Here is a 19,799-nt window from a genome sequence, read left to right as displayed (position 1 = left end):
CATTTTACTTCTCCCATCGTGTTTACTTATTATGTTGCAACCCTTTCTAAGCACAATAGTTTCACAGTTTGAACTGACCAAACCCCTACGCATACAAACACCTTTGTCTAGCATGAATCTAATGAGAGATTTACTCCGCTTACACAAAACAACTAAATTAAACCTACTTAAATATATACATTATTTCTAACATTTAGCAATACAAGTAGAATAGGATAGAATACCTACAGTGTAGAAGGAGGCCATTCAGCCCATCGAGTCTGCACCGACCCTCCGAAAGGGCACCCTAACCTAGGCCCACTCCTCGTCCTATCCCCGTAACCCACCTAACCTTTGGACACTAAGAGGAAATTTAACATGGCCAATCCATCTAACCTGCACATCTTTGGACTGTGGGAGGAAATCGGAGCACCTGGGGGAAACCCACCCAGATACGGGGAGCAAATGGAAACCCACACAGACATCACTCAAGGCTGGAATTAAACATGGGTCCCAGGCCCTGTGAGGCAGCAGTGCTAACCACTGTGCCATTGTATTCCCTCTCAACTAATATAGCTCATCTAAAATTATCTCTGCTTTCCTCACAGTGGAAGGCGGGTTCCCAGCTGGGAGAATATTGGAATAGTTAAGTGTAAAGGTAAGAAATGTATGGTTATGTTCTTGGAAAAGGTTGAGCTAAGGCAGGGGTGGAGTCAAGTGATTATGGAGACGGAAGTAGGCAGTCTTGGAATTCATATACGGTCGGAATCTCATATCGTTGTCAAGTATGACATAAAGGTTGTGAACAATCTGTTTCAGCCTCAGGAAGTTTCGCTGGAAAGAAATGGCTAGGAAGTGGTGTTTGTGATGGGAATCAAGAACATTGGCTATGGTCTTCCCAATATTTTGTTGCAGGAATTTTCTAATCATCAAATACTGGATGTCAAGCGAGAAATGTGACAAATTAGACATTGGAGGGGTTGAAAGAGGTAGTGGTGAGTGCATGTCGTCAGCATACACATAGAGACCAACGTGTTTTCGGGTGGTGTCGTCAATGTGCAGAATGTAGATGAGAAATAGAAGGTGACAAAGATCCTTGGGTCACCACAGGTAGCATTGGTTGAACAGAAACTGCTGCTGGTTATTCTTTGACTACAACTGGTTAAATGACAATAGAACCAGGTGGGGGCACTCCAGCCAGTTGGACGACAGAGCAGAGGATTTGGGTGGGGATAGTGTGATATATGTGATCAGTGTTTGCAAGCATACAATTCCGTTCACCTCACAATTGAAAGTTTCCTTGGCCAGCAGTTGGTGTCTTCACTTTAATCCTCAATGATCTTTTGAGGGTTTTTTTGTAGAGGTGTTTAACCCATACATGGAATAATGTGACGATGGAAAACAGAATAATATAAGCAGAGATCTATCTTTGATAGATATCAAAACTATATAAGTGTTGTAATTTTTGGCACTCTCATGCAACCAACAACATTTAGAGGTCTTCAGGATTAAGATCAGATACTGCTGTCAATATGGAGTGCACACTAGAGTGTGTAGTATCAAAGCCGTGGAGATTGGGTACTAATACTTATAATATCTAACCAGCGCTTTATAGCACGTGCAATGGGTTGGATTCTCCGCAGCCCTGCACCGAAATCGCATTCGGCGCGGGGGCAGAGAATCCAATTTATCTCCGAAATCGGGCCTGACGCCGGCCCGGCAATTCTCCGGAACCCAAGAATCAGCGTGGTCGCGGAGTACGCCGCGCGGCTGGGGGCCCATTGACAGAGGCCCGGCCAGCAATCATCCGCTCCCGATCGGCCAAGGTCCTGACGGCGTGGAACTAATAACCTATTGCCGGTCGGGTGCTGGCGTGGCGGCTGCGGACTCAGTCCCTGGTGGGTGGACAGGGGGATTGGACACCAGTGGGGGGCCTTACAGGCAGCCGAGGAGTGCTTGTGCGCAGTCAGATTCTCCGGAGCGCGGCCGATCGGGGGGTCTAATTTTTGCGTCTGGCACCGCGGTCCGAGTCCGCCATGGAGCTCGCCGCCGCCGTGCGCATGCGCGGATTCCAAACCAGAAGTGTGGGGCCCCGTATCCGCAGCTAAAGCTGCAAGATTCACTCTGGGTTCCTGCTAGCCCCCTGCAGGGCATTGAATTAGCTGTACTTCGTAAACAGGAATATCTGGAGTAAAACCCCAGCAATTTTTCAACAGCGTGGTGACATAGTCCCATTTTGGGAGAAACCAGCCCAATGTCTAGCCCAGTATAAATTGAGTATTGGTGTGTGAAATATTTATTTCAGTCTAGGTTATGTTTCATGTAATATGAATACCAACTCAGGATGTACAGGTTAGATATTGGTTTGTGTGCCATTGCGACATTATAAGCCGTTCTCGCATTATATAACTGGGATATTGCATCACCGTTAACATCAGTATAAATTTACAGAATGCCAGCATAGTAAATGTTTATTAACTGTTTATCTTTATACCTGCAAATTTCCTATTTAAAACGCAGTTGGTTGGAGTTATTTAGTGTCATTTTTGAACTGTACAGGTACAGGTACAAGGCTTTGGAAATGAGATTGGTTGCAAGCTGCATAATATTGTTATTATAGGAATAAGGGAGTAAAGTAATACATCATGATTCCTGTTCATTTTCAATAAGATGTATTGTTGCAATGCTGAATCACAGTGGTTAAAATAATAGTTTGTATTTGCACAACAAACTGCATTATAAAGTATAAAGAAAACACTGAAAAGAGTTTCTATTTCCTGATGAGATTTTCACAGTAACTTCATTGCAGTGTTACTGTAAGCCTCTTGTGACAATAATAATAAAGATTATTATTCGTTGGATTACATTGTCTGCCAACAGCTGTATGGTTGTGGACAACATCAGGCACAACTTCAAATGCAAATTAAATTAAATGGTTGCTTTTTGATTGCTATTTCACTCATTGAATAATCTAGTGACAGTGCATTGTTTTATGACAGGAAACATAACTGAAGATTGCCTTCAAAAGAAAACACATCTCTTATGTATTGCTTGGGGAGACAATTCATTGCTCCGCAAAGATTTCGTATTGAATGCAGTCCAGCTCCCATGAGTTAAATGGGAGTGTTTCAGATAACAACTATTCTCTGAGAGAAGGGCTTTCATCATTTTTTTCCTAGGCTGGATATGAACCTCTGGTCCATGGACCAAAGGATGAGGGCTGAATCAAAATCGGCTAAAATGTTGTGAGCAGATTCTGCTCACAAATACGTTCCCACAAAAGAAATTCAGATATAACAGCCTTCAGAAAACGGTGCATGACAGTCCAGGATACAAAGATCCATTTACTGTGTCCATCTTTACTTTGAAACCTCATATCATGGCTATAACGGAGACTTTTTCAGTGCCATTCAGGATGGAAATTTTTTTTTTAAAGGGCATGAGAATCCATACAGTGCAGAAGGAGGCCACTAGGCCCATCGGGTCTGCACCGACCCTCTAAAAGAGCACCCTACCTCCGCTCTACCCCCATTACCCCACCTAACCTGCACACTTTGGACACTAAGGGGCAATTTAGTATAGCTGATCCACCTAACCTGCACATCTTTGGACTGTGGGAGGAAACTGGAGCAGCCGGAGGAAACCCACATAGACACGGGGACAAAGTGTAAACTCCACACAGACAGACAGCCACCCAAGGCCAGAATTGAACCCAGGTCCTTGGCGCTGTGAGGCAGCAGTGCTGACCACGGTCACTGTTCCCCCCCCCCCCTTTAAAACAGCGGAAAACACGCTGAAATCAGAAGAAAGTTCTCAAATAGAATCTTCCTTGCTCTTTCTCCAAGTTTTTATTACTTTTCTCCATCTTTCCATGGATCTTGTTCTACTTTGACTCCCGTCCACACCACATTTCAGTCTTGGCCGAATAGGTCTCTACCAATGGAAATAGCTCATCTTCACGAGCAGCGTGAATCTCTTGTCGTAGCTGAACATCAGTCTTCCATTTATAGTGTGACGTGAGCAATAAGTCGCCTTTGTGAATTTTCTACATTAATAAGACAGACGCATTAGACTGGAATTATTTTTTCTCTTTTAACCTTGCTCCTGAAATGGACTGTGTTAGAAAGCTGTTAATTGGCATTCACTGGTGTTGTTGATGGCAATTATATACTGGAGAACTCGATAGAGTGTTCAACATGAGCTCATCATGAGCATAAACCATAAATCTGGCAAACATGGAGCAGATTATTACACCTTGATGACTGAATAAAGGGCTGCCACAAGTCAGTGTCTTTCCAGCACAATTTTTGGTATGCTACTGTAATTCTATGATATTCCATTGAGTCTGTCAAGGAAATTTGGTTAAGTAGATAACTTTGTAATTACCATCCAGATGTGAACCTTTGCCTAAGGAGAAGGCGTGCTTGGTAAAGATTTAAAAATAGTTGAGGACTACATTATGAGCTGTGTTAACTTTGTCCGAAGCCTCAGAAAACACTTAAATATGCATTTCATTGGCACACAAAGAAGTAAGTGAGTACTCCAATCTGTGGTACTAACTTGGGTGCACCTAATCCACAAATTGGCAGGGATCAGTGGGGAAACAGATGGTTAGATCCTTGGCCAGCCATCTTGGTCCTTGTGTTATTAGTAACTGCATCAACAGGGGCAGGAAGTGCACCTAAAAATCTTGCGGATGGTTAACTAAACTCTCCTTTGAGAATCTACATGGGAGTGCTGAATATGTCATTGACTAGCTCCTTATCTTCACACCAATCTTGCCATCACCTTCAGACGAGAAGTAGCAATAATCCGAGAACACATGAAGAACCTCAGGGCGGACTCATAACTGTCCTTTACTGAAGATCTCAAGAAGTTCCCGAGATGGTGCGTTAAGTGTTCAAACTCCTTCTTGCTTTGCAGAGTATCTCTGTACCTTTGAATTCTCACCTGAAGAGAGGGGATGTGGAAAGCCAATGGAGTCCAGAATCGGGATCTGCTGACATGCCCTACCGAGCAACCACCTGGCCTCACCATGCCTCATATTGTGAACAGCATTCAAACTTCATTTGGGTGCCATAATCACCTATTACATCAGCTTTCACCCTGCATCCAACCACCTTGGCCCTCGCTTTCTCAGTACCTGCAGAAGAATGGGCAGGAAGTGCACATACAGTTCTTGCAGACGGGTTAATAGCTTGTCGTGTGAGTGTGGACCTTGTGAAATAGTGCTCCTTAAGATCATTCCATGGAATAATAATTTCTGCTCCTTCCAGATCCTTAGGAGCTATCAAAAGGATGGTAGACTTGGACATTGATATTTAATGTTGTGTTTCAAGCAGCCATACAAAATAAGAAGAACCAGCTGTTCCCACAGTTTTGTTTTTTCGAACTGGCATTTGCACAGAAAAGGGGAATCCATTCTGTGGGATAGTGTGGGATGAGCACTGTAACACTGTACAAATATATTACAAATGAACATGGAAACATACGATTTAGGAGCAGGAGTAGGCCATTCTGCCCCTCGAGCCTGCGTTGCCATTTAATAAGATCATGCTGATCTAGGGCAGCACGGTGGCGCAGTGAGTTAGCCCTGCTGCCTCGTGGTGACGAGGTCCCAGATTCGATCGCGGCTCTGGGTCACTTTCCGTGTGGAGTTTTCATGTTCTCCCCGTGTTTGCGTGGGTTTCGCCCCCACAACCCAAAGATGTGCAGAGTAGGTGGATTAGCTACGCTAAATTGCCCCTTAATTGGGAAAAATGAATTGGGTACTCTAAATTTATGGAAAAAAAACGATCATGCTGATCTGAATGTAACCTCACCTCCACATTCTACCTATCCCATGTTGGGTTACATAGGGGGTGATTTTCAACCAATGTTTGCCGTCAGAGAGAACGGTGGCGCGGGCGGAAAATCTGGAGCGATCGGAAACTGCCGTTCTTACCGGAGAGATCGTGTTTCCCAATTTTCCACACCCCTCGCCGGTGACACCGCCAACATGATCCTCCCCTCAGTGAATAATCGCTTGTCGGCATAGTTTACAGCAGGTTTTAGTAAGACTAGATTCATTCAAGGGGATCCCTCCAGGGAAGTATAGCCCGCACGGGGAGAGGAATATGTCTGGCACTGCCCTCTGGCACAGTTTGGGACTACCAGGTTGACAGTGCGAACCCGGCAGTACCACCTCTGTCGAGGGGTAGCGTTGGTGGCGGGCCCCCATGGGAGCCTTATGGAGGGGTTTTCCATATATGTGTGGTGGGGGCAGGAGGGGGGAAAAGAGTGGGCAGTGGATGGCGGAGCTTGCATGCAAAAAGGGGAACTGGCAATGAGAGGGGAGGTATGCCGGAGATACCTTTGCGGTAGTGGGAGTGGCGGGGGGGGGGGGTGTGGTGGGGGGTATCCCCAATGAATGCACGGGGGTGGGGTGGGGGAGGCAAGGGGGGCGGTTTGGTTGGGGGGAGGGGTGGTGGTGGGGGTATCCCCAATGAATGCACGGGGGTGGGGTGGGGAGGCGGGCGGGGGGGGTTGGTTGGGGGGAGGGGTGGTAGTGGGGGCATCCCCAATGAATGCACTGGGGTGGGGGAGGCGGGGGGGGTGGTTGTTTGGGGGAGGGGTGGTGGTGGGGGGTATCCCCAATGAATGCACGGGGGTGGGGTGGGGGGGGCGAGGGGGTGGTTGTTTGGGGGGAGGAGTGGTGGCGGGGGGCATCCCCAATGAATGCACGGGGGTGGGGTGGGGAGGGGGGGGGACTTCCAATTCAGTGAAGATCGGGGCATCCTTTAAAGGATGCACCCAGCTCTCTGTGGAGTATGTTGAAGTAAGTGAACTGAGTATGTACTAGCTCTGTCAGGCCCCGCCCCATCAGAGTGATGGTGTAAACCCTGCCCACTCTTTTTTTTTTACTCAGAGGCCCAAGATCTGGAGAGAAAACTAGGCTATGCAGCTGGAGAGATACACACCAGTTTTCAGTCCGAGCCTGACACTTTGAAAATATATGGTAAGATTCCGCCCATAAATTCAACGCTTTTGTTTATTAAATGTTTAGCTCTACACAATGTATTATTTTATTATTGGGCATGGTTTAGTGATCTAGGTTCAGTATGAGGGCAAATAGAGGCAAATTCTTGCAAGGGTTCCTACTTTGGTGCATTAGTAACGTCATCATTGCCATTCTCTCTGGCAAGATCTTCCTCAAATCCAGTACCTGTGTCCACCCTGAGCATCTGAAACAGGTCACACAACATTTTAAACTTAGCTCAATTATTTTGCTGGCCCCTATGTGCAGTAATAACCTCTTTTTGCCAGCGGGTTTAAACTCAATGTTTAGGTCATGGGAGGGGAAGGGTAGGAGAGGTTTGGGGACTTGTTCGTGGAGGGAAGGTTTGCCAGCTTTCAGGACCAGTTGAACAAGTTTCAACTCACTGGTTCCAATCTGTTTAGATATTTCCAGATTCATGATTTTTCGGGTAACATTTTTCCTCTTTTCCCTTGACACCACCCTCCTCCCTGTTAAAGAGGATTTTGACTTTGGCTGGTCTGGCAATTTAGGAGGCACAGTAGAGTTTGTTGCAATATAGTTTAGGTGCAGCACTGGTTGAGGAAGGGACAGGAAGACAGAAAATAGAGGTGTTACAGCACTACCACCGGTAGGAGATTCTAATAAATTACCCTCTGCCATGTTAATTGGTCTGACTTGATATATGTTTCCAGCATTTTCTTGGCTGAATTCTCCCCCCCCCCATGCCGGGTGGGAGAATCGCCCGGGCACCGCGCGAGTCCCGCCACGCCGTCCCGACGCCCGCATGCGATTCTCTCCCACCCCCCCCCCCCCCCCCCCCCCCCAAACCGGCGCGGTGCAAATCACAGCTGGCCGCTGGGAGAATTGCCGCTTGCCGTTGGTAATGGGTGAGCGGCGATTCTCCCGGCCCGTATGGGCCGAGCGGCCTGCCCAACACGACAGGTTCCCGCTGGCGCCATCCACACCTGGTCGCTGCCGGCGGGAACAGCGCGGGAACGCTGGGCGGGGGGGGGGGGGGCCTGTGGGGGGGCGAGGGGGGTTCCTGCACCGGGGGGGGGGGGGGGGGCTCAAAAGGGGACTGGCCCGTGATCGGTACCCACCGATCGGCGGGCCGGCCTCTCTGAAGGAGGACCTCCTTTCCTCTGCAGCCCCGCAAGATCAATCCGCCATCTTCTTGCGGGGAGGATGGCAAACTCCGGTTTTCACTCCGGCGTCGGGACTTAGTCTCCCGATGGGAGAATTGCGCCCTCTGTTTTTATTTCAGACGTCCAGCATCTGCGTTTTTGTTTGATTATTTGAGAGTTGCTATCAAAAGGAATTCCCAAAGAATAAGGTGGTGGCAAAAGACACACCAGCAGGCCTGTGTTTTTGTAGATAGGAAGTTCATGCGGATGTAAGACTTTTACCTTTTTTGTTGGCATATCACCACACCAAACTGTTTCTTCTCATGGGGAATAGTGGAAGCAGGATTCCCAAGCTGATTATCAGCCCCTGAATTACACTTTGGACACGTATCCCATGGCCAATAGATCCTTGGACTTGTACCTGGAGTTTCTGATCCAGAGGTAGGGCACTAACACTGTGCCACCAGACCTCCTCTAGCTTTTACTGATATAAAGAGTTAGCAAATGGGATGGCAAATAGTCATCTGCTGCATTTCAGACGGTTTGAGCACAGATAGTGATGAGGTCAAACATCCAAAAGTACATCTTGGTGAAGATATAAATTAAGTAATGCTCTTTTGACAATATCTGAACAGTTTTCATGTAACATAGAAGTCATATTCAGCTGCTTTGACTATAGCAATGTGCAGTCAATTCATGGTGAGTTTAAATGTACATTTTAAGATGTGTAATAGGTGACAATCCACTCCACACCAATTAGCATCCAGGGGGTAAGGTAATTTTGCCACACAGAGCGCTCATCGAAGGAAACTAAAAAGGATAAACCAGGGGTGGAATTGTCCCATTTTGAGGCCAAGTGCCGTGGCGAGGTTGGGAACTTGGAGAATTTCTCGTTGCAGCAGCTGGCGGGAAAACACACCAAATCTTCCAGCCCTGACCTCATTAATTATGCACCTAGGATTTGTACACTGTGGGGCAGGCCTGGATGATGTGTCATCCATCGTCGTGCCCATTGCCATATCGAAAACACACCCAACATCACTGACCCACTGCTAAAGAAAGAAGACGGGCCACCTGAGAACAAAGATGAATCTCCAAGAACACTCTGACGCATGAAGATGGACCTCCTGCAGCACACCTGATCCAGAAGGTCCATCTGCAGATAATGCCCGACCCACTGCTTTGGCGTTCCAGGGTTGTAGGCGACCTCCATCCCGAACTCCAAAGGCAGCTCCGGGCATTGTTCAGGTGAATCCCGACATCTGCATGCTACACTGTACAAACGTGTATCACGCTGGCGTGTTGTCCCACCGGCATCATGGAGAATCTGGTCTGGGGTGTCAGATTCTGCATCCCGTCAGTAGGTTTTCGGACTCCGCCATGGTGGGCACCAGCAGCAGATCCTGCTTTAAACTCCCGCCAGCGTGTAACCGATTTCTGGCCCTCCCACCATTCCCGCCATCAAACACACCAGTGGGTACTTGGGAGAATTTCGCCCAAAATACTGATACTCAGTCGATCCGTTAGCTACTGTGCCCAATTCAAGGTAACCTTTTAACAAAAGGTGCAATAGTGGATAGCACAATTGCTTCACAGCTCCAGGGTCCCAGGTTCGATTCTGGCTTGGGTCACTGTCTGTGCGGAGTCTGCACATCCTCCCCGTGTGTGCGTGGGTTTCCTCCGGGTACTCCAGTTTCCTCCCACAGTCCAAAGATGTGCAGGTTAGGTGGATTGGCCATGCTAAATTGCCCTTAGTGTCCAAAATTGCCCTTAGTGTTGGGTGGGGTTACTGGGTTATGGGGATAGGGTGGAGGTGTGGACCTTGAGTAGGGTGCTCTTTCCAAGAGCCGGTGCAGACACGATGGGCCGAGTGGCCTCCTTCTACACTGTAAATTCTATGATAAAATAAAATATGCGGCATCAACTTATCATGCAAATAAGAAACATATTTATCACTATAAGTAATATCTTCGTAATTTGGGATGATGAGTGTCCAGACAAATTATTACCTACTCTATTTTCTTCCCCTCCTCCCCCATTCCATAATGCATACTTCATCAAAGTATTGCAGGAAGATAGATACTTGTGTTGATCTATGTTACATCCTAATGAGCACAAAGTTTATTGTAATTACATACTTTGATGGTCCAGTGCAGCATCAATTACAGAGGATGGTTGAGAAATTAACCCTCTCTCCTTTCTCTTTCTCCTCCTCCCACTTCCCTTACGCTGACCCCATAAATACACTGCCTGCTGAAACACAATCTTAAAGCATATGAGCAAGCAGCATTGAGTAAACCATTTTTTTTTAAGTATTGATAATATATGTAGGCCTGTTTGTTCCAAGAAACATCTGTTGTGGTGCTTTGAAATGGTTTGCTGAGATGGCTTGAAGTATCTGATTGTCACAAAACTGTCAACCTGAGAAAGTGTATCCAACCCATAGAGGATAGGTATGGGAAGCAATTAATTCCGAGAGGAGGGCTAACTTTGTCACCAATTAACTTCTCACCCGTCCTTAAGGTTTAACAATCCTATGATAGCTATTAAAGAGACAACAACTGCTCAAAAATAATTTGAACAAACTATATTAAGAAAGAAAAAATATTCCCTGTACTCTACTACTACAATAATTGATACCCATCATTGACTTCACTTCTGTAAACCTAATCAATAATAGAATTGCCAAAGGCAGACTCTGTGTCGTCTTTACATTAATGCTCTGCAATTTGCCTCAGCCAGAAATAACCCTAATAACTGGAATATTGATTAAGGGCATCTCAATTAGGATGTAATTTACTGATTAACATGAAGTCAGATGAAGTATGGACTCAGTGGTGTTCTTCTTTTACATGATCTATTGTTGAAGTGAACGCTATTGATTTAATCAGAGCTCATCAGAGTAATGACTGAGTAAACCATCATCTGATCTGAATCAAGCTTTCAAGCTTCATATGAGTTGTTGATGGAAATAAAACCCTTCGATTTTCAAAAATCTGCTTGTTTTATGGCAACTTGATAATTTGAGTGACAAAAAAAGTACATCAGAATTGTGTTTTCTTTGAATGATCGCAAATATGGTGCAGAATATTTGGACAGCATTTCTGCAGCATCAGTGTTGAGCACTTTGCTAGCCAGGTGTACAGATGTGTGCTGCCATTGGTTAATCATACCGACCAATCATGTCCGTAGAGAATTGTTTGCAGAATACTAACAGTTTAGATCATTCACTTTCAAGCACTTTTTATAAGATCAGGCCTTCAGTGTGCGCTCACCATCAAAATCCTTTTTAGATTGTGTGAAGGCTGTCATGTGAGAGTACCTTTAAGAAATGGGTGTTTATAAGTGGGTGTTTATATAAATATCTGTAGTGAGAGTACCTTTAAGAAATGGGTGTTTATTACTGCAGTGATGTCAGAAAGGGGGTGGAGCCGGGCTGTCTGTCAGCTTTTTACTTTTGTTTTAGGCTGTTTGCTACAGGGTGTGTTTTAGTTTTGTTTTCAGAGCTGGATAGCTGCAGTCACAGCCAGAAGGTGTATTAGAGTCTCTCTCTGTAATCTAAAGACTGTAAATCGATCCTGGTGATTTAAAACTAATAACAGTAGTGACTTTAACCTGATGTGCTTCTGGTAAAAGGTGTTTTAAGTCTTATGGATGTTAAAAGGAAAGCTTAAAGGATTACTTAGTGTTGTATTCTTTGGGGGTTGTATTTGAATTAATGGTTGCTAAGATGTTCACTGTATGTTTTAAAAAGGTTAACTTGAGTTCATAGAATAAACATTGTTTTGCTTTAAAAAATACTTTTCCATTTCTGCTGTACCACACCTGTAGAGTGGGCCATATGCTCCCCATACCACAATCTATTAAAAGTTGTGGGTCAGGTGAACTCCATGATACACTTTGGGGTTCTCTAAACCCTGGCCCATAACAAGGCCCCCAAAAGAACAGCAAAGAAGCAAACACCAAGGTATACAGCACAGATTTACATAAGAACATAAGAACATAAGAACTAGGAGTAGGCCATCTGGCCCCTCAAGCCTGCTCCACCATTCAATGAGATCATGGCTGATCTTTTGTGGACTCAGCTCCACTTTCCGGCCTGAACACCATAACCCTTAATCCCTTTATTCTTCAAAAAACTATCTATCTTTATCTTAAAAACATTTAATGAAGGAGCCTCTACTGCTTCACTGGGCAAGGAATTCCATAGATTCACAACCCTTTGGGTGAAGAAGTTCCTCCTAAACTCAGTCCTAAATCTACTTCCCCTTATTTTGAGGCTATGCCCCCTAGTTCTGCTTTCACCCGCCAGTGGAAACAACCTGCCCGCATCTATCCTATCTATTCCCTTCATAATCTTATATGTTTCTATAAGATCCCCCCTCATCCTTCTAAATTCCAACGAGTACAGTCCCAGTCTACTCAACCTCTCCTCGTAATCCAACCCCTTCAGCTCTGGGATTAACCTAGTGAATCTCCTCTGCACACCCTCCAGCACCAGTACGTCCTTTCTCAAGTAAGGAGACCAAAACTGAACACAATACTCCAGGTGTGGCCTCACTAACACCTTATACAATTGTAGCATAACCTCCCTAGTCTTAAACTCCATCCCTCTAGCAATGAAGGACAAAATTCCATTTGCCTTCTTAATCACCTGTTGCACCTGTAAACCAACTTTTTGCGACTCATGCACTAGCACACCCAGGTCTCTCTGCACAGCAACATGTTTTAATATTTTATCATTTAAATAATAATCCCTTTTGCTGTTATTCCTACCAAAATGGATAACCTCACATTTGTCAACATTGTATTCCATCTGCCAGACCCTAGCCCATTCACTTAGCCTATCCAAATCCCTCTGCAGACTTCCAGTATCCTCTGCACTTTTTGCTTTACCACTTATCTTAGTGTCGTCTGCAAACTTGGACACATTGCCTTTGGTCCCCAACTCCAAATCATCTATGTAAATTGTGAACAGTTGTGGGCCTAACACTGATCCCTGAGGGACACCACTAGCTACTGATTGCCAACCAGAGAAACACCCATTAATCCCCACTCTTTGCTTTCTATTAATTAACCAATCCTCTATCAATGCTACTACTTTCCCCTTAATGCCATGCATCTTTATCTTATGCAACAACCTTTTGTGTGGCACCTTGTCAAAGGCTTTCTGGAACTCCAGATATACCACATCCATTGGCTCTCCGTTATCTACCGCACTGTTAATGTCCTCAAAAAATTCCACTAAATTAGTTAGGCACGACCTGCCCTTTATGAACCCATGCTGCGTCTGCTCAATGGGACAATTTCCATCCCGATGCCTCGCTATTTCTTCCTTGATGATAGATTCCAGCATCTTCCCTACTACCGAAGTTAAGCTCACTGGCCTATAATTACCCACTTTCTGCCTACCTCCTTTTTTAAACAGTGGTGTCACGTTTGCTAATTTCCAATCCGCCGGGACCACCCCAGAGTCTAGTGAAGTTTGGTAAATGATCACTAGTGCATTTGCAATTTCCCTAGCCATCTCTTTTAGCACTCTGGGATGCATTCCATCAGGTCCAGGAGACTTGGCTACCTTTAGCCCCATTAGCTTGCCCATCACTACCTCCTTGGTGATAACAATCCTCTCAAGGTCCTCACCTGTCACAGCCTCATTTCCATCAGTCACTGGCATGTTATTTGTGTCTTCCACTGTGAAGACCGACCCAAAAAACCTGTTCAGTTCCTCAGCCATTTCCTCATCTCCCATTATTACATCTCCCTTCTCATCCTCTAAAGGACCAATATTTACCTTAGCCTCTCTTTTTTGTTTTATGTATTTGTAGAAACTTTTACTATCTGTTTTTATATTCTGAGCAAGTTTACTCTCATAATCTATCTTACTCTTCTTTATAGCTTTTTTAGTAGCTTTCTGTTGCCCCCTAAAGATTTCCCAGTCCTCTAGTCTCCCACTGATCTTTGCTACTTTGTATGTTTTTTCCTTCAATTTGATACTCTCCCTTATTTCCTTAGATATCCACGGTCGATTTTCCCTCTTTTTACCGTCCTTCCTTTTTGTTGGTATAAACCTTTGCTCAGCACTGTGAAAAATCACTTGGAAGGTTCTCCACTGTTCCTCAACTGTTTCACTATAAAGTCTTTGCCTTACCTACCTTAGCTAGTTCTTCCCTCATCCCATTATAATCTCCTTTGTTTAAGCACAAAACACTAGTGCTTGATTTTACCTTCTCACCATATTGTGATCGCTCCTTCCGAGAGGATCCCTAACTATGAGAGCTTGAATCAATCCTGTCTCATTACACAGGACCAGATCTAGGACCGCTTGTTCCCTCGTAGGTTCAATTACATACTGTTCTAGGAAACTATCGCGGATACATTCTATAAACTCCTCCTCAAGGCTGCCTTGACCGACCTGGTTAAACCAATCAACATGTAATTTGATTTAATGAGAACCATTGACAATAGTACAATTCAACAATAGCAACAGCACTTCCCTTTCTCTTTTTCCTCTCCCTCTCTCACCACTATCTCATTCACTCTCTTTTCCTTCCCTCCACAGAAATGTATGTGTTTTGTCCTATGCATACAACTTTCCCCACTGTAGGAAGGGGTTGATGGAGAGGGCTGAGGAAGCAGCAACTGCATGGTCCCTCAGAACTTTTACAATGAATGTTAGAAATCAAACTAGAAGATAGTTGTGGCTCATTGGTTTCTCTGTCTTGACTTTACATTTCCAAAAATGCGCCTAATTACTTTTGAATTGTGAGAATGTTCACCAGCTTGATTCCTGGAATTAAAAGAGATTGATTCGAATGGGCTTCTATTCTTTGAAATTTCAAAGAATGAGAGACGGGTTCCCCTGCTGCCTCCCCTGGTTGGTCAGTCTAGAATCAGAGGAAACAGTCTCAGGATAAGAGGTCAAACATTTCTTCATTCAGAGGGTTGTGAATCTTTGAAACTCTCTACCCCAGACAATGATGGAGTCACGTGGGGAATCCAGGAATGTAAGGATAGAGCGGGAAACTGAATTTGATGCAGAAGTTCAGCCATGATTTGGGGGGAAAGACCGAGTAACCTCGAAGAGCCATACGACCCTCTACTGCCCCTAATTTTATGTTTTCAGTACGGACAGCAGCTCTCTTCATGGTATTTATTGTTGCTTACTATTGGGTAAAAGAAGGGGAAGGCATGTTAACCACTGTTAGCAGGTACCTGGGCATTAGAAGAAATGGGGCAGCACGGTGGTTAGCACAATTGCTTCACAGCTCCAGGGTCCCAGGTTCAATTCCCGGCTTGGGTCACTGTCTGTGTGGAGTCTGCACGTTCTCCCCGTGTGTGCGTGGGTTTCCTCCGGGTGCTCCGGTTTCCTCCCACAGTCCAAAGATGTGCAGGTTAGGTGGATTGGCCAAGCTAAATTGCCCTTAGTGTCCAAAATTGCCCTTAGTGTTGGGTGGGGTTACTGGGTAATAGGGATAGAATGGAGGTGTGGGCTTGGGTAGGGTGCTCTTTCAAAGAGCCGGTGCAGACTCGATGGGCCGAATGGCCTCCTTCTGCACTGTAAATTCAATGAAATCAATAATCTGGAAACCATAGGCTGGATTCTTCGCCCTGCCACGCCACTTTTCTGCCTAGACCGGCCGGCAGGATTTTCCGTTACGCCGGCCAGTCAATGGGGTTTCCCATTGTGGGCGTTGAGAAATCCTCGGGCGCCGGCAAAACGGAGAATCCCGCCGGCGGAAAATCCCGCCCCATATCTACCAGACTCTGAAATTTGCAGAAAACCCATACAGTTTAATACGCACTGTTCTGCAATGCATGTATTTAGCAATTTGCATATTGGATGAGAAAAGCATGCTTATGGTCATCACATTTTTATTTTTAAACTTGTTTTGTAATTTGCTATTAAAATATTCTTTCACTTCGGGTTTCTGAATTTTTTTCGTGAAAGTTAAGTCCCAGTTCATGACTGAATTGAAAATGCAAAACCCTGAAGAACTGTGCAATGTTCAGAACCACTCACTGATGCCATATGGCCCGTTTCTGCCATCGGGGTTGCTAATGAGCCGATCAGTTTTCGATGCAGAAAACATTTACAGTGATTCTATACTTTCCAAGACTGTAAATCTTAGACCATGAATCAGGAGATATTTCGGTATTTGGTTTCTGTATCAATCAGTTAAATGCAGCATAAGAACAAAGGGGTGAAAGTTACAAGAGCTGGAACCCATTCACAGATCAACATGATCAATCCCCTGTAGCAAGTAGATATTCTCATCAAAGAGATTTGAGTGTAGCATTACCAATGGAGTGGATCTGGTTATGGGTAGCTATGCAAGCTTGTGCACAATTGTCAACACATTACTATTCACACAAAGGGCAGCATCAGGCATTAGATCATCCACAGACAATAGCCCAGGATGATGGAAGGGAATAACATGATTATAAAAGCTTTAGAATGATCGTTGTTTTTGTCGTGTTATTCACCCTGGGGTAGCACAGACTGCAACACGATGCAGTTAAATGATCAAGCATATACCAAACGTACGCGTTGGTTTAATAAGATTTATTGAACTTCAGTAACGAAGCACACAGCTGCTTTAGGTTGACTCTCGACTACTCTAAGTAAACTAACATTAACTATCTAGACCAGGCTAGCTCTGATCCACGTGTAGAAGGTGTTGAATGATTTGTACACCCTGACTGTCACTACAGTTCTCACCAGTGGAAAGAGGCAGAGTGCTGATGCCTCATGTGTTTTATAGTTGGAAGCCCTCCTCTGGTGTTATGTATGGTGATTGGTCGTGTTCTGTTCTTTATTTTGATTGGCTCACCTGGGTGTCTGTCACTGCCTGCTTTTACCTCATGATGTGCATGGGTGCATATTATGACAGTTTTTATAATGAGATTTCTTTTGTGAGCAGTAACCCCCATCTTAATTGTTTAAAAACTGTAGAAAATCCACTCCATCAACAGCTTTGATTCTACAAATTGGTCACTATTCACAAACAGAAATCTCTGGCTTGCAGGGCAGAAATTTCTGATGGCAGATGGCCTTTAACTATTCTAAAGTTGCAGCGTTTAGTTTTCCAAGGCTCAGGCTGCATTCTTCAAAGCACATAGCCTTGGTAGTAGCCTGTTCAAAAACTGCACCAAATCCGATTCTGTTTTCTCATTTGAGGGGAATCCTTAACGGACCTGCATAGTGTCTTTACATCACATGAAAAAAATAAGTGAACCAACGCCCCACTTTTCTTTGTTTTTATCCTTCTTGCTCCAGGGTGCACTGTAAAAAGGACTTTGCCAACCAACTAAATTTAATATAATACTTTGATGATTAAAATGGATAAATAGCTCCACCAGAGCCCATCCAGCAGAAATGTGATTCGATGATGTGTTGACGTTTTCCCAAACAAGCCCTGACTTTGTTAAAATTACATTGCAAGGTTATTGTTCGCTTTGCATCTGATAGATAACAGCTGAAGACTACAAGCACACCTCCGTAACTGTTTTCCTTACCCAGTGATGGCAGTAGTGTCTGTTATGTTGTGAATGACCCAGATTAAATATGTAATACATATTGGCACGCCATATCCGCGGCCAGCGGAAAATGCATTTGTCATTCAGCCAACCTGGCTGAATGACACATCAATTAGTCTATACATTTTTTGCTTATTAAACATTTGCATTGATTAATATGACAGCCAACTGCAAACATGTGCTGAAATAAAAAGAGACCGCTATGTGCTGAATGCCCTCATTCTGACTTTGCTTTCGATATTTGATATTTAAATTACATAAATTATTTGGTAAGGGCATTTAGTTTATAAAGGGTTAACATTCCATTATTAAGAATGCCTTATGGTTCACATCACCTCTAATTATAATTTTGACAATTAAATTAAGTCCAATGTTCATCTGCTGCTGTTTCATGCCATGTAGGTCCTACAATTTGAGTTACTCCAATGCCACCATTTTGTGATGAGAAAATGTTTCAGCAGTTTTCAGATTCAATCTATCTTCAGTTATTCACTTGTGTATTATTTCACAACCAGTTATTGATAGCATTGTTCTCATATCACGCAGAAGACATGAGCTGGACTATGGCAACGGTTTGAAAGACACAACAATAGAGTTGGATTCAACATGGCTTTGTGGGCAACTTTACTTTTGCTATTCTTGCTGGTCATGATAACAGTGACAATATTTACTTAACTTCATGAATCCGATTTTACCTGTATGAAATAAGATGTTGGGCGGAATCTTACTATATTTTTTCAAAGTGTCAGGCTCAGACTGAAAACCGACATGTAGCTCTCCAGCTACACAGTCCAGGTTTCTCTCCAGATCTTGAGCCTCTTTGAGTGAAAAACATGAGTGGACTTGGTTTACGCTGTCACTCTGGTGGGGCAGGGCCTGATAGAGCAAGCACCTGGCTCCACAGAGATAGGGGTGCCATCTTTAAAAGGTGCCCCAATTATAACTGGAGTGGAACCCCCCCCCCCCTCCACCCGCACCACCGAGATATTGGGAGCTCCCCCGCCCTCCCCCACCCTCCTGGACAATCATTGGGACAATCACCGCAAAAGTAACTCCGGAATTTCCCCCTCTCAGGTCAGCACTGTCAGATTGGCACTGTGCTAACCTGTGCTCGGGGCAGTGTCAGGACACCGACTGGGCATGCTCCTCACCCCTGGGGCTGTACGACCTTGTACAACGACCGAATCTTGTTTTTAAAAAGCTGCTGTGAACCTCGCCAACGTGACATTACATCGGCAAGGTTATAATATTCGTGTGGCAGGGGGTCTGTGGAATGATGTTTAAAATTTATTCAAATCCATTAAAATTAGGTTCTCACCCTTTGTGGGCACGGACCTCATAACATCACCGGCAAGGGGCGGGGATACCGGGAAACGGGATCTCGAGAGCGAGAGAGGGAATTTCGCTTCACGATTGTCTTCAGATTTTCCCTCCACGTCACTGTTCTCTCTGATGGCGAACGAGGGCTGAAAATCGTCTCCAATGAGTTTGCCTTTATATATTGCCGAATCATAGCCGCAGAATGACTCAAAACACTCGGCATTGATTTAATTGTTTTTGAAATAGTTTCAGAGGAACCACAAACAGCAATTGAGATTAATGACCAATTAATATTACTTGGCTGGTGCTGGTTCAGAGGGGAACCTGGACGCCAAGAGAAATTCTTGCTCTTTAACTAGTGTCATGGGATCTTTTACATCTAATTTAACAGACTAACAATGCGATGTTTTAACATCTCACCTAAAAGATGGCAACTCCAACAGTGCTTAGCACTGTGCTAGTTGTCAGACTGAATGATGTATCCAAATTCTGGTGTGAGCTTTAGATGCACGATCTGAGAATGGAGTTTTTACAGCACATAAAGAGGCTCTTCAACCCATTGTGTCTGCCTATTCTAATCCCATTTTCCAGTTAGTAGCCTCGTATGCTTTGGCTTTTCAAGTGTTCATCTAAATGCTTCTTAAATGTTGTGAGAGTTCCCGCCTCTGCCACCTTTTCACACAATGAGATCCAGATTCCCACCTGGTGAAAAAGGTTTTCCTCTAAATCGCTTGCCCCCTTATTTTAAATCTGTAACCTCTGGTCATTGACCCCTCTACTAAGGGGAAAAGTGTCTTCCTATTCACCCCATATATGTC

The 19,799-nt window shown here is 44.6% G+C and overlaps 1 protein-coding gene across 3 annotated transcripts in view; it reads left to right on the top strand.

Moving 5' to 3' along the window:
* Window positions 1-19,799, top strand: part of sdk2b (sidekick cell adhesion molecule 2b) — a 1,174,030-nt gene that overhangs the window by 376,155 nt on the left and 778,076 nt on the right. For 2 of the 3 annotated variants that reach the window (XM_072483444.1, XM_072483443.1), the window contains exon 2: window positions 6,887-6,976. The exons of the other annotated variant lie outside the window; for it this stretch is intronic. In XM_072483444.1, coding sequence (XP_072339545.1) covers window positions 6,887-6,976 — 90 coding nt within the window. The remainder of the gene's footprint in view (window positions 1-6,886; window positions 6,977-19,799) is intronic. 3 annotated transcript variants of the gene reach the window in all.

Source organism: Scyliorhinus torazame, chromosome 18, assembly GCF_047496885.1.
Source record: "Scyliorhinus torazame isolate Kashiwa2021f chromosome 18, sScyTor2.1, whole genome shotgun sequence".
Taxonomy (NCBI): domain Eukaryota; kingdom Metazoa; phylum Chordata; class Chondrichthyes; order Carcharhiniformes; family Scyliorhinidae; genus Scyliorhinus; species Scyliorhinus torazame.
The sequence above is the reverse complement of the archived record's forward strand: the minus strand, read 5'-3'. Positions and strand labels throughout refer to the sequence as shown.